Raw genomic sequence first — 16,599 nt, 5'->3', positions numbered from 1 at the left:
TTGCTGATATTTTAACATATGAAATTGGCAGTTTAAAGCTCTGACTGTCAAGGTTGCTGAAGTATAAACCTTTTTACCCCATCTATCCAGCGCCCTGAAGTCTCTATCAGAAGGGGTAGGATTTTTAGCAGTAGAAGCCTTAATGCCCTTGGGCCCCCTGAGAAATAGTCTCTGAATTTGCAACATGATTTTTGAAAAGGAACTTGTGGGACTCAGGAACCCTGTAGTATCTGTCAGGTTTACTAGGAGCAGGAGGCAGGGAATCAGGGAACTGGATTCCGAGAAAACATCGTCAACAATGTCTAGTACAGGAGGTATAGCCAAAGGCCTATGCTGAGGCAGAAGAAGGAAATCCCTAAGCTTCTTTTTTGAATCACAAAATTCCTGGATTTCCCAGGGAAAATGTATGTAAGGTTTCCCCAAAAGAAAAATCCTCAGGAGGGGAAGCAGAGGGAATAGAATCCTCTGCATCAGACTCCTCATAAGTCGGTAAGGACAAATCCAGGTCGTCAGAAGAAACAGAATCCTGATCAGAACATTCATAATCAAGTTCAGCCCTAGGCCTCTAAAGGGGGGGGGGGTTGACTACCCTTGATTAGAGTTATTAGATCTTCAGCCATTTTTATCATTTGTTTTTTAGGCATAGGGGCCTGAGCATGTGGCCTGGGCATCGGTTTTTTAGACATGGATTAAGATTTAGGCCTAAGTAATGAAGGAAGCGTCAATTTAATACGCAAGTCCATAGGCATGAATACACACTCAGAGGCTGGTGCCTGCACAGCGGCTCTGGACCCTTCCAAGGTAGAGACATCTGTGGGTTCCAGAGCTGAAGTATCTTGCAGCATACTGGACTCTGAATGGGTCTCAGTAGAGGCCTGTGAATCAGAAGTAGCATCAGGGGCTGCAAAAGCGCCTCACTGAGTACTGGCAAACTGGCGACTGGCTTAGTAGAAGCGTCGTCAGCTGTTTTGGACCTCGGCGGCCTGTCTCTGTCTTTATCTTTGTGTTTTTTCGGAATCCCGGTAGTCGGATGGCTAACCGATGACATATCTGGATAATTAAACCGAGAACTGAAACAAAAATATACAGACGACAGATAGTGCGCTGATAAAATAAAGCAGAAAATCGACAGCAAGGTACGTTGTGGTCAGGGCCTTGGCAAGGAATACAGTACGAATGAAAATCTTTATGGGGTATTTGCTTTCCACAAGTAATGCAATTATTAACTTTCGCTGACATTGGTAAGGAGCAAGAAAAAGTTTCCCCAATGGGGAACTTAGCTTTAAGTTGAAGACTTCGGTTCTGAAACTCGAAAACAAAAATTTCAGGAGTCGGCCAACCGGCACTTGCGAACTGCTTCTGCTTTGGGCACCGCACAGCAAGAAAGACTGAAGTAATGGTGTCGGCTGCATGTTTTATACCCCTGACGACCTGACGTCATGGAAGAAGGGACAGCAACCGATGCAGGACCCAAGACTTTGTAATCAGACTGACTGAGGGCAACCTGCAAGCAGATTACCCAAATGTAATGACTGCAACAGTGAAAAACGAAGAACATAATATTTTTGCTAAAGGAAAAATTTTCATTACATTCAATGTTCTTTTATTTACTTGCATCCACTTAAAATTTTTTGTTAGATCAAGCCAAGGCCCTTAATCAAGTCATTTCCTTATGCAAAAGTAAGAAAAAGCATATCAGTTTTACTTATATTACGCTCTGTCCTCTTTTACAATCTCTCTCTCATTTCAACTACCTAAGATTACAGCCTTTTTACCTTAAACATGCTTTTGTGCAGGCTTTCTTCTCTTTTTACATTGCACTGCCTACCCTTTCTTACACGTAAACAAGAAAAAAAGAAAGGAAAAGGGACATCTGTTTACTTTAGTACCCTATAATACAAAACTGAAAATGCATTACTATATAACACATGGCATATGTCATGCATTATCAAAACACTGTTAAGAACAAAAACTGGTTTACTTACAGGTACCTCTTTCCTTCCACTTCCCCTCAATGTTCTTCCAAACATTAATGACATGAAAATAGGGCATATTCTCTGAAATCTCCTATATAAGTTTAACAAAGTCAAAAAGTCAAATATTACCAGTTTTTCTTGTTCTGCCATATTTCATAAATGCGATTAATGCTTTGTAATCACACATTTCTTAATTCCTGAACTGCCAGTTTTCTTCCTCTTGATCTTCATTTTCCAAGTCCAGTTTATGGTTAATTTCCAATATACTCCTGGTTCGTCTAGTCAACTCCTGACCTTTTCTCTGTTTCTCAAGCATTTCCTTTACAACACTGTAAAAGGTTTCACTGGTATAGACACTCTATGAGTATTATTATGAGAAGAATAATAAGCAGAGTCACTTTCTGTTTGACAGCTCACTTTTTAATGGACGACCTTCTGTATTTCCTGCATACCATATTCTGATCAAAAAAATTACTCTGACCCACAAGGAATTAAATATTCTTAAGATAGCTGGAAACAGCAGTTTGTATATCATACCAGCATTTCAATATTCCCTGAGTGCTGGAATAAAGTTACTCACTGTACACCAGGCAAATAAGAGCAGTTATTTATCACAACCTACTGTCTCCAACTTTTAGTGCCTTGTCCTTGTGCCACAGTTTTGTCAGAATCAATTCTTTCTGCAGGTAGGATGGCATCTTTACTATTACAGATCATGGCTGCCCACTCATGGTTTGGTTTGGAGGATACACACGACATGCCCTTTCAATTAACAACTGCTGTGGAGTACCAGTCTAGTTGCTTATTTGTGCTTCATAAACTTAATACAGTCTGTTCCTTCCAGTTTCTCTGGTACAGTAGAAAAATGAGAAGTTATGTACCTACCATAACGTTCCATGTTAGTTGTCTTCTCTCGCCTTCTTTCTTGCTGGATGGGTTCGGAGCCGATCCTCGGCTCAGACTCGGCCACTTACTAAAGCTCGAGAGCTTATTTTACCGGCTCGAGGCAACCCTATATCCCATGATGCTAGGCAATAACTCCCCAGATCTTGTTTGGAAGCTGAAAACCTAGCATAGGCCAATAAAAAAATCCTCCAACTGGAAAGGAGGAGGAAGAGGGATAAAAACCCCCAAAGATCGTTATCTACACTATAGATATCCTAGGACACCTAGATGGTGAAACAAGGGAATATAAGGACCCTTCAAAGAAGGGAAGATCTTCTCAGTCTGTCCAGGCTAGGGGGATGGTGGGTGGGATGCAAGAAAGAAGGCAAGAGAAGACAACTAACATGGAACGTTATGGTAGGTACATAACTTCTCAATGTTAAGTTGTCAATCTCGCCTTCATTCTTGCTGGATGGGACCACGCCCCTAGCACCTTCATCCTGGGTGGCTCATTGGAACAGACTCTTGAGAATGGTGGAACCAAATTTTGCTCTGTCCCTGGAGGCCATGTCCAATTTGTTATGCGAAACAAAGGTATGAGGAGAGGCCCATGTGGCTGCCGCACAGATAGTGTCTATTGGTAGTCTAGCTTGAAAAGCTGTAGATGTAGCTAGTGCTCTAGTTGAATGGGCTTTTGGCTTAGAAGTCAATTCTCTGCCTCTGAGTTGATAAATAGATGTAATCGCAGAAGACAGCCACCTAGATAGGGTTACCTTAGATACAGGAAGGCCTTTCTTATTTTCTGCATACGATAAAAACAGTTGATCAGACTTCCTTATTTGTTTGGTTCTATCCAAATAGTATCGGAGCTGGCAATGAACATCTAGATAATGTAGCTTTTGCTCCACTCTATTAGTATAGTTTGGGAAAAAAACTGGGAGATCAATTGATTGATTAAAATTTGTCTGCGAAGTCACCTTTGGTAAGAAGGATGGATTAGTCCTTAGAGAAACTCTGTCTTTATGGAAGATTAAGTAGGGAGGACGAATGCAGAGGGTGTGAAGCTCAGATACTCTCCTAGCAGAAGTAATGGCGACTAGGAAGAGTGTCTTCCAGGAAAGAAATTTCAATGAACAGGAGACCGCAGGTTCAAAGGGGGGAAGAATCAAGGATGTTAAGACTAAATTAAGATCCCACTGAGGTGGAGGGTCTTTGATCGGAGGCTTAAGTAAAAATACACCTTTAAGGAAAGCTTTGCAAAGCTTATGGGACATGATGTTGTGGTCCGATAAGCCTATATGAAAATTCGATATGGCTGCCAAATGAACTTTTACTGTAGAGGAAGAAGACCCTGAATGAAAAATTTCGGCTAGGAAGTCCAAGACCAAATGAATTGGGGCAGTAAAGGGATCTATATTCCTTGCCTTTGCCCAGAAGGAGAAACGTTTCCATTTACTAGTGTAAATCCTTCTGGCGGAAGATTTAAGGGAAGCTACTATGATATCCCGGACGGGATTAGAAATCATAGGAAGCCTGGCTAGAGACGGAAGTGGAGCAACCAAGCAGTGAGGTTGAGAGAATGTAGAGATTGGCGCAGCTGCCCCGACTGATGGGTCAACAGATGTGGAGCTGGGTCCAGATGCCAAGGCTGTACCAAAAGATAACGATGTAGGAACGGAAACCATATCTGTCGAGGCCAATAAGGGGGCAATGAGAATCAACTTGGCTCTCAAGGCGGTTGCTTTCTGAATTACTTGTGGGATTAGAGGAAAGGGTGGAAAGGCATAGAGAAGTCCCAGAGGCCAATCTTGGACTAGAGCGTCTCTGAGGGGATGGCCTGGAAGGGGGAAGAGGGTGAAGAAGTTGGGGCATTTGCTGTTTTGGGGTGTAGCAAAAAGATCGCAGCAAGGAAGGCCCCACTTCTGAAAAATCTCTTCCGCCACAGATTGAGAGACCACTTGTGTGGCATGAGTATAGCTCTGCTCAACCTGTCCACTATGATGTTGGACTTCCCGGGGATATGCGTTGCTATCAGAAACTGCTGAGAGGAGATTGCCCATTGCCAAAGTCTGAGTGCCTCTCGACACAGGGGATAGGACTTGGTTCCACCTTGCTTGTTGATATACCACACTACGGACATATTGTCCGTTTGGATTGAAATAGTTCCCAGGGGAAGAGAGTCGTGGAGGGCTTGCAACGTTAAAAGCACTGCTCTCATCTCTAGGACATTTATGTGCAGGTGGCGTTCGAAAGGTTGCCAAGTGCCATGGACCATCCTGCCCTGAAAATGCCCCCCCCACCCGATCAGGGAGGCGTCCGATGTAACCGTGGCGACTGGGGGAGGAGGAACAAAGGGTCTGCCTTGATGGACTTGAGGGGACAATATCCACCAGGACAGATGACTTTTGCAAGTTGGAGTTATCATGATCTTGTGGTGCATAGGGAGTTGCTGAAAGGACCATTGGGCGAAAAGCATTCACTGTAGAAGACGCATGTAAAAACGTGCAAGAGGAAGAAGTGTTATGGCGGCCACCATAAGACCCAATACTTTCAGGACATACCTGGCCTGAATTTTGTCGCTCTGAAGAAAAACATGGACATGGTTTTGAATATCTAAGACCCTTTGATCTGTTAACTTTGCTGAAAGTTGTACGGTGTCCAAGTTGGCGCCTATAAAGGTAATAGACTGACAAGGCGACAAGACAGACTTTTTGAAATTTATAGAGATTTCTAGCCCTCTGCAAATGTGAATGGTGTAAGCTCTGGCTTGGAGAAGTTGATGCCTGGTGGTGGCAGTGAGGAGCCAGTCGTCTAAATATGGAAACACCTGGAATCCTTGCCGTCTCAGGTGAGCCGTAACCGCTGCCATACATTTGGTGAACACTCTGGGGGCTGTAGTGAGACCAAAGGGCAGGGCTCTGAATTGGTAGTGACTGGCCCCCAGCCGAAAGCAGAGAAACCTTCTGGAGCGCCTGTGAATTTTGATGTGATAGTACGCATCCTGAAGGTCCACGGAGCACATCCAATTGTCCTTGCCCAGAAAGGGTAGAATAGACTTAGCGTGACCATCCGGAATCTTGTTCTCTTTACAAACTTGTTTAGTTTGCTGAGATCTAATATTGGTCTTCAGTCCCCTGTCTTTTTCAGTACCAAAAAGAACCTTGAGTAGATTCCGGATCCTAGTTGGTCTGCTGGGACTGGCTGGATGGCTCTTTTTGCTAGCAGTTTTGATATCTCTGGTACTGCTAGTTCCCTAAGACGGGTGGAACGTCTGGAAGGGTTCCCTTTTGCTGAATTGGGGTTTGGATAAAGGGAATTTTGTAACCCTCGGATATGATCGACTGTACCCATTTGTCTTGAGTAAGGGAAAGCCAGGCTTTTGGGTACAGCGACAATCTTCCCCCGACTGCCTCTGAAGGTGGACAATCGGGCAACATCTCAGGGATGCTGGAAGGGTTTGTCAGAGAGAGGCTCCCTGCTACCCTGGTTCTGCGGACCCCCTCTGCCCCTAGGGCGGCGTCTGTTGTTGTTACCCCCTCTGCCTCTGGGGGTAAACTGACCTCTTGTGTCAGGCGTGACTCCTTGAGATTTGCGGAACCACATTTTCCCACCCTTCTGACCCTTAGGGTATGGTCTTGAAGGGGTGAAGAAATGGACTCCTACGGCAGAAAGAGTCTTGCCATATTGTTCGCATCTGGTCAAGGTGTCTTTCACTTGAGGTCCGAACAAAGCCGAACCATCAAAAGGGGAATTTGTGAAGGACGCCTTGTAAGGGTCCGCAAAATTACAAAGCCGCATCCAGGCGTGACGCCTTAAGGCCACTCCTGTGCCCGCGGACCTACTCGCTCCATCGGCTGCATATGAAATTAGACGCATGGAGGAGTTAACAATCGAGTTTAGGGTTCCAAGCTGTGAGTTGATTTTATCCTGGGACCCAGCAGCTGACGGATCCTGTAAGACTTCTCCCAACTCTTTGAGAATATCTCTCTGAAGGTGGGTGAAGTGACACAAGTAATTCAGTGACCGCATGGCAAAAGTCGCTGAAGAAAACATCCGCTTACTGTACCTATCCATGGTCCTAGAATCCTTATTAGGAGGATGGATAGGTACTGAAGGATCAGCTAGTTCCTTCTTGGTGGCTGCAGCCACCACCATGGCATCTGCCGGTACACCTTTTGTTAAGAATTGTTTGTCAACTGGTGCCGTGATGAATTTAGATGGCCTCCGAGGGGTGGGTTCCACCGAATCCGGGGCCGACCACGCCTTCCGAGCCACTACTTCCATAAGGGGGTCGAAAGGCGGAGACACCCAGGAGGTGGAGGGTCGAGAACCAAACGCCTCCAGGTACACCGACTCGTCCTCGGAAGGATTAAGGGAAGACCAGTTCCCCCTCTGCTTTAGGATTTCTAGGATGTCTGAGAAAGAGACATCCTCAGAGGGGGCCTTTGGGGATCCCTCCGACTCATCCAAGTCAGTGTCAGATGTAATGGACTCAGGGGAGTCCACATGCTTCCTCTTACATGTCCTCTTACGCGGAGGCTCCACTGACAGGTCAGGAGAAGCCTCGGAAGAGGAAGATATTCCCAGTGGGGAAACCTGAGGCGTTGGATCTCTGGGTCCGGGAGCAAGAGAGTGGGAAGAGACATCAGCAGGCACTGTAGTGGGAGGAGCTGACCGTTTACTATGCCCTGGGGCTAGTACACTCCTCATCACCTCGAAAGCTCCCCTATCAGAAAGGCCAGAGGGCTCCCGCTCTGAAGAGGTGGGAACCCCAGGCCGCACAGACAGGGAAGGCTCCGAGGCCAATGTCGGGGCCGAGCTCACCAGCGCCAACGCTCCGAGAGGGAGAACGGGGTCGGACAATGGTACAATGCCACTCGCCCCCACAGAGCCGACGAGAGAGACCAGGTGCCCGGATCCCTCCAATGAAGGCATCAAGGAGGAGATCGGAGCAGAAGACGAAGGAGCCGAAGGTGGAGGTATCGGCTCCGATGCCACAACAGTCACGGCTCCGAACTCTGAGGGAGAGTCGAAGGAGGAAAAATAGGTGGAGTCGTAATAGCTACCGTCTGATGAGACGGGCTACAGATCATTTGGGCCAATGCCTGAGACTTTAACAGCCTACTTACCACTCTCTCAAGGTTGTGGTCGGAAAGCCTGGACGACCGAGAAGATCGGCTCCGATGGCTCCGCTCCGAGAGCAGGGGGGATCTCGGAGCCGAATGGATGGACTCCAACGAAGGGGATCTTGACCTCTTCTTAGATATGGATGGAGCCAAAGGAGCCGAAGACATGTCGGCTCCAGCCGGAGCCGACCGTGAATGCATAGATTCTGAGGTATCGGCACCGAGTGGGGCCGAGACAGGAATCTGTGACTCAGGGGGATCAGCTCCAGCCGGAGCAGATCTAGGCACAGACAAAGAGCCAGCAGCCGAAGGCTTAGCACTCGGAGCCGACGGTTTTGCTGGTTTCGAAGGCCTCCCCGACGCAGACTTAGTCGGGGAGCCCTCGGGCTTTAACAAGCCCCTCAATATTAGTTTGTTCCTGTGCTCCTGCAGGACTCTTGGACTGAACGCATGACACACAGAGCAAGAGTCCTGCAGGTGCAGGGGTCCCAGGCAGTAAACACAAGAAGTGTGACCGTCTGTCAGAGACATTTTCTGACAGCACGAGTCACACTTCTTAAAGCCTGAGACCTTAGTTTCTTTTGGTTCCTTCGACATAACAGTGTCGAGGGAGCACCAAAGGAAAAAGAAACACACACACACACACAACACTCAAAAACAATAAAAATATTAAGTGGGATACTGACACACCCAAACACTCCACAGGATCCCTAAGAATAATTAGGAAAGGGGCAGGCTTAAGGCCTAACCTAAAGAGTGGAGGGGGGGATATAAGGGGAAAAAAAGGGAAGGTATTAACGGGAATAGGATTAAAAGTAGTCGTTAACTACTAAAAAACAACTGGGTGAAAAACTAACCAAAAAGGGTGACTGAAAACTAAGTATTCAAAAGACTTACCAGGAGCCGGTAAAAATACGCACCTCGCAAGCAAAAGCGGCAAATGAGATCTGGAGAGTTATCGTCTAGCATCATGGGATATAGGGTTGCCTCGAGCCGGTAAAATAAGCTCTCGAGCTTTAGTAAGTGGCCGAGTCGGAGCAGAGGATCGGCTCCGAACCCATCCAGCAAGAATGAAGGCGAGATTGACAACTTAACATTCTCAAGTTTTCCCTATATGCTTTGTCCTCTAATTCTACTATTTTTTAAAGCATCTCTTCTTAAGTAGCGTCACACTTAGCCTTTCTTCATTTTGACCTCGGATTTTTGCAGTTTTATTAGATGATCTGCATATCTGTTTAAAGTTTCTTCCATTTTTCCAGACTTTTGTTACTTGAGTTAATATATTCTTTCAGTGTTTTATTTATTTTAATCAGCTACATGTACACGACTTATTTTTTCCCTCTTGATTAATGGAAATCCTATATATCTCCAAAGCTGGAGCTTGAACTGCTTTTTGCTAAACAGCTGCAGGATTCTTTCCAGCCAGTGTTTTCTCCTCACCGTTTGTGGTTGATTTTCTTTTGGTTCTCTAAATCTCTTCTTTGCTAACATCTAAGTTGTACCCTTACTAGCCAGCAACTGCAATTTACCCCCCACCCCAAAAAAAAAAAAAATAAGTCATTGGCTCTCTTTTCTGAGTTTGTTTTCACACTGGGAGAGCTGAAATTAAGCTGCTACTGAGTGTGCAGCCATCTTGGAAGTCTCAAAGTGTGAAGATTTTTGATAAAAATAATAAAAGGAAGACAGATGAGAATAGAGCCTTGAGGAATGCCAATGATGTTGGGTAGGCAAGGTAGAAAAAGAGTTTTGCCGTTTAACTGCTTACTTACTGTTAAGAAAGGTAGCTGGTGAACTACTACAGAGTAGGAGGAAATAGACCAAGACTAGAGAGTTGAGACAGAAGTTTTGAAAAAGAGAAATTACATCTTTAAATTGCTCCTTGAACACTTGTGAATGTTAGCACATGACTTCAAGCAAAATTTATTTTTACAGAAAATTGTATGAGTCAACAAACAGAAAAAAAAATCTTAACAAAGTAATGAATAATAGCTTTAAAAGCTGTTTTGGGAAAATCTGTACCCAGACTTTAAGAAGAAATTTCACTTAAATACCCTACAAGCTATATGAAGTGCAAAGATGCACACATTTTGGAAATATAACTATTTATTGTACAATACTACGCAGACAAAGTCTGAACAGTTATTCACTTACCCCTTTCCACATCCTTCAGGTCCTACAAGGATAAACGGCTGTTTGCTAGATGAGCTCAGCCATGGTTTGAAATAGTCCAAATCTCTTTGCATGTCAGGGGTTTGAATAACAGGAAGATTCTGTAAGTTGTTGAAATCATCTGCATTCAGGTTGTCTGGTTTTACAAGCTGATATGTCATGAATCTTCCAGAACCAGTGTCATAAAAGGTATCCACAGGTTTGCGGGGATCTGGTGGAGATTCTCGTGCCCAATTCAAGACCTGAATAAAAATTAATAAAATATGTAGCATTTTTTTTTTTTAGGAAGCAAGAATTTTTTTACTTTACTATGTATGGCTCTCAAAATTAACACAAACAAAATATTTCCTTCATAACCGATAGAAGGACAGCTTAGTGCTTATAGCAGAAAACTAAATATTTGTTTATACTTGCACAAATTAATTTGATTCTCACAATCTCTGCTTACACATATTACTTTAAGCTTATAACCTCTCCTGAGTCACACCTTAAGAATGATTTTTACATTACGGCACTTTTCATAACACTCCTTTTGAGAGTATGTCAGTCAGCAACTAATGTATGTGCAGCACTCAAATACAATGTAGATCAGGACAGCTGTTCTTTTTGGAGGTGACTATCCCCATCCCCAATTAAGTGCAGTTTTTCAAATAAAAAGCAGTGCAATTTCCTGCTTCCAAATTCATTCCCAACTTATTACATTTCTTTTTATAAGCCCTGATAAGTACAATAACTAATAATTCATAGCGACACTGTTTAACAGCAAAACAAAATATTTAAAAAGACACCCTTCACACAAAGAACTTTTCTCCCTCAACAATTACTTTTGTTTGTACACCTCTACTATTCTGACAGGCTAGATTCTAACACATTTTATGCTTTGGGCAAGATGCAGTTTCTTGTCCAAAAAGTACTGTGAAAGTCTGAAAGCTCAGTACAGCAATTTTCAAATGTAAACTACTGTGGAACATGGGGGAATGCAAAAAAGATTAGGTAATAACTGCAAAGGTGTCACTGGTAGCTGTTCTTTTGCAAAGCTAACTTAGTCCTCATATGTCAAACACAGACACTTCCCTCCATTTCCTGAGCAACTTCACAATCCATGACAAAGCTAACAAGCTGTGTATCTTTAGACTGACACTGTCATTAAAGGGCAAGAAAAGGTATAGGAGTCATGCTTCTCTGACAAATAAAATGCACAACCAAGCCCTGCTTCCATTCTGGTCCCAGTCAAGTTACAAAAGGGCACTGATGGGTTGATCACAGAATATATTCCAAGCCTAAACCAGCATCTTTACATTTAGGGGATAGACTAAAACAATGCAGGGAATGTCAAGTATGAAAAAGTATGACTTGCAGCTTTAGAACAAACCTGCAAGAATACAAAAGGCTTAAACAATCAAAGTTTTATAGCTGATTTCAAAGTTACCTATTTTAGAACAGAAGTTAGAAAAACTAAGGAAATTAACGCAGAAGATGGAGAAATTCAACTGTTACAAGATATTGTTACAAATGGCTGAATGCATCAAATAAAATATCTAGACATCAGACTGCATTACGCCTTCTGAGATGAGCTTTTTTGTGAAAAAGACTTGATGTTCAAGGATTATTAAATCATAATTCCTAACCAACATTTGAGACTAGGTGTTTCAAACAATTCTTGCATCATATTTCAGAACAAAAAAGTCCATGACATCTTGCATCAACCAATAATATCAGAAGAGACCAAGAAACCGATTCAGAAGTACAATGTCTGCAATGGTTTACTATTATAACCTGGAAACGCACTTGCTCGAGTAATCACATCGTCAAACTTAAATCGTGAAAATGAAAACATTTTTCAGCCTCCATCTCGAACCATGGTAATGTCGAGAGTTCGATATTCCCCATTTTGAAAATGTGCCCGTTGACCAGCAAGTGCCATCTGGAAGTAGATATATAAGCTTTGGTATGGTAAGTTTTGATGTTTAGCCTCTTTGAAAGTCTACTCTCAACATTCCATTACCCAACCTAGTACATTTCCAGGTTATGATAGTCAACCGTATGCAATACGTTACATACATAACCATAAACTATGAAAAGGCTTACTATTACAAGAAATGCATCTTTCCAGGGATGACGGACAGAGATGATTTATTTCAATATAAATAGGTTCATTACATACTAAGTGCAGTTTACTACTGCAAATATAGTATCTTGCAACTATATCATACAATAAGTTACAATGTCATAAGAATTATAAGTTTGCTATATATGGATTACCCGAAGATGTTGCACCTGATAATGGTCCACAGTTCATAAGTCAAGCAATTCAAGACTTTTCTAAACCTGAGAAGCCTATGTCTACTCCTCAATATGCACAGAGCAATAGGAAAGCAAACAAACTTATGCAAACGGTGGCATTCCCACACTGGGCCAGTAATCAAGGATCCTGAATCCTCACCACTGACAAACAAGAGGGATGTTCACTTGGAATACAAATGGATATGCACAGTATCCCAGCTCTCTGCACCAAGTACAAGTTCCCTAAACAGCACACAGGGGTCTGGATTTCTCTATGTCAGTCTACCTCCAGGTCCCCAATAAGACTCCCCACTGATACAGCTGTACAGTTAGGTCTTCAGCTGAGTATCCAACCCAAGTCCTCCAGCACCCTCTCTGTGAAACCAGTGCCTTGTGTCCCTGCCCCAAGTGGCTGATACACACAAACACACACACTCTTTCTCTCCTAGGAAAGGCTGGCACAGATTTACCTGCTGTGTCCCCTTCTGTCTAGAGTATAAGGTATTTATCAGTGCCACCAGACACTCCAGAATCAGCTGCTGTAAAGCCCTTAATAAAGGGTGTCCAATTATACAGTGTAATATTTATACTAAAACAAATGGTGGTAGTTGACCAAAGACAGTTGGGCCTTCAGGAGTGGCCCACACAGTCTCACCAAATAAATATAAGCACTCTCAAAGTTTAAATTCTTTCTAAAAGGACTAGCCACAATAAAAGTTTTAAATATATTCAATAATAATTAAAAAACATGAAAATACTGGATATATATTCACAGTAAACCACAGAGTTCAATTCACATAAAATATTGAAAATAACACTGATGGACACACTCAGACAAATAAAGAAAAACAATATCTAAATTAAGCTTCACTATATTTTTCTGACTGAAGCTAGATGAATTAATATTCCCTACTTATTTAACACAGCAAGGCAGAAGATGTGGTGAATAGTCCTTGTTGTCAGGCTCAAGACAGGATACTCAATACTGAATATTTCCGTTTGTAATATATAAAATTACCAAGATGACTGGCAGAATTACCTCATCTGGTCACCTGACTGTAGGTTCTCACACTATTCCCCTTTAAAGCTTGAGACAGGATGTTAGGATAGATTCAATAAGATGCATATCTAATGTTTTGCTAATGTTTATGGCTGTGCCTGCCTGGAGCTTCCCCTCATTGTACTGAGCTAATGAACAAAGGCTTCTTCCAGACATGCCATCTCTGGTCCTATTCAGAGCTGTAAGATAAGCACTTTCATGGCCCAACAGGTGGTCTAATTAACAGTATTATTCTTAAAGCAAGAAGTAAGCTAGCTATTTAACCCCTTCTCTTCCAGTGCCCTTTGTTCACATATATGCATACAGTCTGGGATGTATATCCATTCTCTGTACAGCAGGACCCACTGCTGATGCATTTTTTAACACTAGCAACCATACCTCTCAACTGTACAGATTTTTGCCTCATATCTGTGGTCTGTATTTCATAAAATTGTAGTTTCTGGCAAATTATTTGGAAATCATTAAAGACTGAAGTTAGAAAATAATGACAGATATTTGAGTTTTGGACTTCACATCCTTTACAAAATTGATGCTAATGCATAACCTCTTATTCTATCACCTTTCTAAGTTTGTAAAAGCAATATTTAAAAATTGTCCATATTTTGGGGACTTTGTCCCACTTTTATTTGTGGTTTTGTCCAGATTTCTTGCTCTAAGAGGTGGAGAGGTATACTAGCAACTTTGCAAACACGTTTTGATTTTCAAATGCCATACAATCCTAATACATTTGTAACATAAGCATCTATACAAATCAGTTTGATATTCAAATGCCATACACTTCTAATACATTTGTAACATAAGCATTTGTGCAAACCAGTTTGATATTCAAATGCCATACACTTCTAATACATTTATAATACAAGCATCTTGCATAAATCAGTTTGATATTCTAACTTATACCATTCTTTACAGAACTCCAGCTGGCTATGCTGGCACTAGCCCATATCATCACTCCAACCCCCTTCGAAGACTCAAGCTAGTTTCTGAAGTGCCCCTTGAGAAATGCTGCTTGAGAGGAATGAGAATGTCTCAGATTAAATTACCCCATGCACTGTCTTGAGATTCCATCTGCCTTGGCATTGCTGACCCCACTACAGTGCTGCACTGTCATATCATATGCCTGCATCCCTAGGCTCCACCATAGTAACTTGGGATTTTGCTGGCTGGCTAGGTGTAGCCATAGATCCCCCTCAGACTCCTCCTACCTACTACTGCAAATACTTAGCACAAGGGCTTCCTTGTCATGGTAAGGTTTCATCATGTTAACATGGTACAGTCTCTGCTCCTGCCTAGCAGTCCTACCATGTAGTTAACATCACTGACCTTCCTTACTACTCTGAATGGTCCCTCACAAGCTGCCTGCAGCTTATTATGTCTGAAAGGAATAAGCACCATCACCTGCTGTCCCACAGCATACTCTCTGTCTCAAGCATTCCTGTCACACCAGACCTTTTTCTGTTGTTGGGCTCCTGCCAGGTTCTCCTGGGCCAAGCCCATGAGCTCCCTGAGCCTTGTACTGACATTTAGGACATATGCCATGACAGACTCCTTGTGGGATTCACACAATCTCTCACTCATCATGAATCAAATCTAAAGGTCCCTTCAACCTAAGCCCATACAGCAACTCCAAGGGTGAAAAACTTGTGGATTCATAGGGCACCTCCCTGTATGCAAAAAATAAATGGGGCAGATATTTGTCCCACTCCCTCTTAATCTGGTCTGGAAATGCCTATAGCATGGTCGTTAGTGTAGTGTAAGCTCTCCACAAGCCCATTAGTCTGGGGATGGTAGAGAAATGTCTTTAGGTGCTTTATCCCACAGTGCTTCCACAGACAAGCCAGCAGGTCTGACATGAAATTGGTACCTCTGTCAGTCAGTATTTCTCTTGGGAAACCTACCCTGATGAAAATCTCTAGCAAAGGATTTGCCACCTTCTCTGCCTCAATTCAAGACAGAGCCACCGCCTTAGGTTATCTAGTAGAATAATCTACTACCACTAAGATATACTTCTTCCCTGTGGAACTTGGAGTACTCAGAGGCCACACAATACCCATAGCTACCCTCTGAAACGGCTCCTCACTCACAGGCAAAGACATTAAAGGAGCTTTGACCTTGTCTCCTGCCTTGCCTACTTTCTGACACTGTTTACAGGTCCTACTGTACCCTAGTTACATCCCTGACAATCCCAGGTCAATAAAAGTTCTGCATAACAAATCTCTTGGTACGCTTTATGCTTATATGACCTGCAAAAGGAATGTCATGGACTATGGCTAGAAGTGTCAGACGTTGGGCTCTGAGCACTACCAACTGCTGTATTACCTCAATTTCTAGTCCTCCCTCAGGAGTCCATTCTTTGTACAGTAACCCTTTGTTCCAGTATAGAGACTCCCCTTTTCCATGAGATTTAGGCACCTCTCTAGCTAACTCCCTCAAGCCTTTTAATGTAAGGTCTGAGAGCTGAGCCTGTCTCAACTCCATCTTTATGACTTTTCCCAGCTTCCCACCCACAGGAAATCTGGTATTTTCTGACAGTGGTGCCTCATTGTCAGCAAGAGTACTACCACTTACCTCTGCCCTTGCAGTCACCCTGACCAAGGGAATATCAGTACCTACCAAGATCTGTGGCTCATCTTCAGGCTCACTGCTACAGGGTACCTCCTTCTCTGAATTAGGCACATCACCAGTCCTGGCATCAGGAGTGAGGTCTGTCCGGGTCTCCCCAAGCTACCAGACCCAGATGAATGTCTCCAAGCCTGTGTGTCAGTGCATACACACAAGAAACTACATAATCAAAATCATTCCCTATCAAGACATCTGCAGGGATATCCTCAAACACACCTACTTGCTTGCTTACTTTTCCACCCTCCCAATCAAGGTGAACCCTGGCCAAAGGCATGTGGAATGGGATCCCTTCTAAAGCTATGACTGGAGTGGATTGCCGAAGAAAATTCTGCTCCTCTTTAACCACTGCAGGCTTCACAATGGTTATATCAGAGGCTGTCTCTCTCTTGGCAGTGGCCTCTTTTCCATCCACCAAGATAGGATACCAACTCTGGTGGTAGTTTGGAACCCCTGCTCTCTCCAGACAACTTATCACTGG

At 43.3% G+C, this 16,599-nt stretch overlaps 1 protein-coding gene across 2 annotated transcripts in view; it reads right to left on the bottom strand.

Moving 5' to 3' along the window:
* DYNC2H1 (dynein cytoplasmic 2 heavy chain 1) overlaps positions 1 to 16,599 on the bottom strand; it is a 6,555,988-nt gene that overhangs the window by 3,225,362 nt on the left and 3,314,027 nt on the right. For both annotated transcript variants that reach the window (XM_044072582.1, XM_044072581.1), the window contains one exon: positions 10,139 to 10,398. In XM_044072582.1, the coding sequence (XP_043928517.1) occupies positions 10,139 to 10,398 (260 nt within the window). The remainder of the gene's footprint in view (positions 1 to 10,138; positions 10,399 to 16,599) is intronic.

This window comes from Protopterus annectens, chromosome 5.part0, assembly GCF_019279795.1.
Source record: "Protopterus annectens isolate FY-2018-M chromosome 5.part0, PAN1.0, whole genome shotgun sequence".
NCBI lineage: Eukaryota > Metazoa > Chordata > Ceratodontiformes > Protopteridae > Protopterus > Protopterus annectens.
Note: the sequence above shows the minus strand (reverse complement) of the source record. Positions and strands in the feature narration are given on the sequence as shown.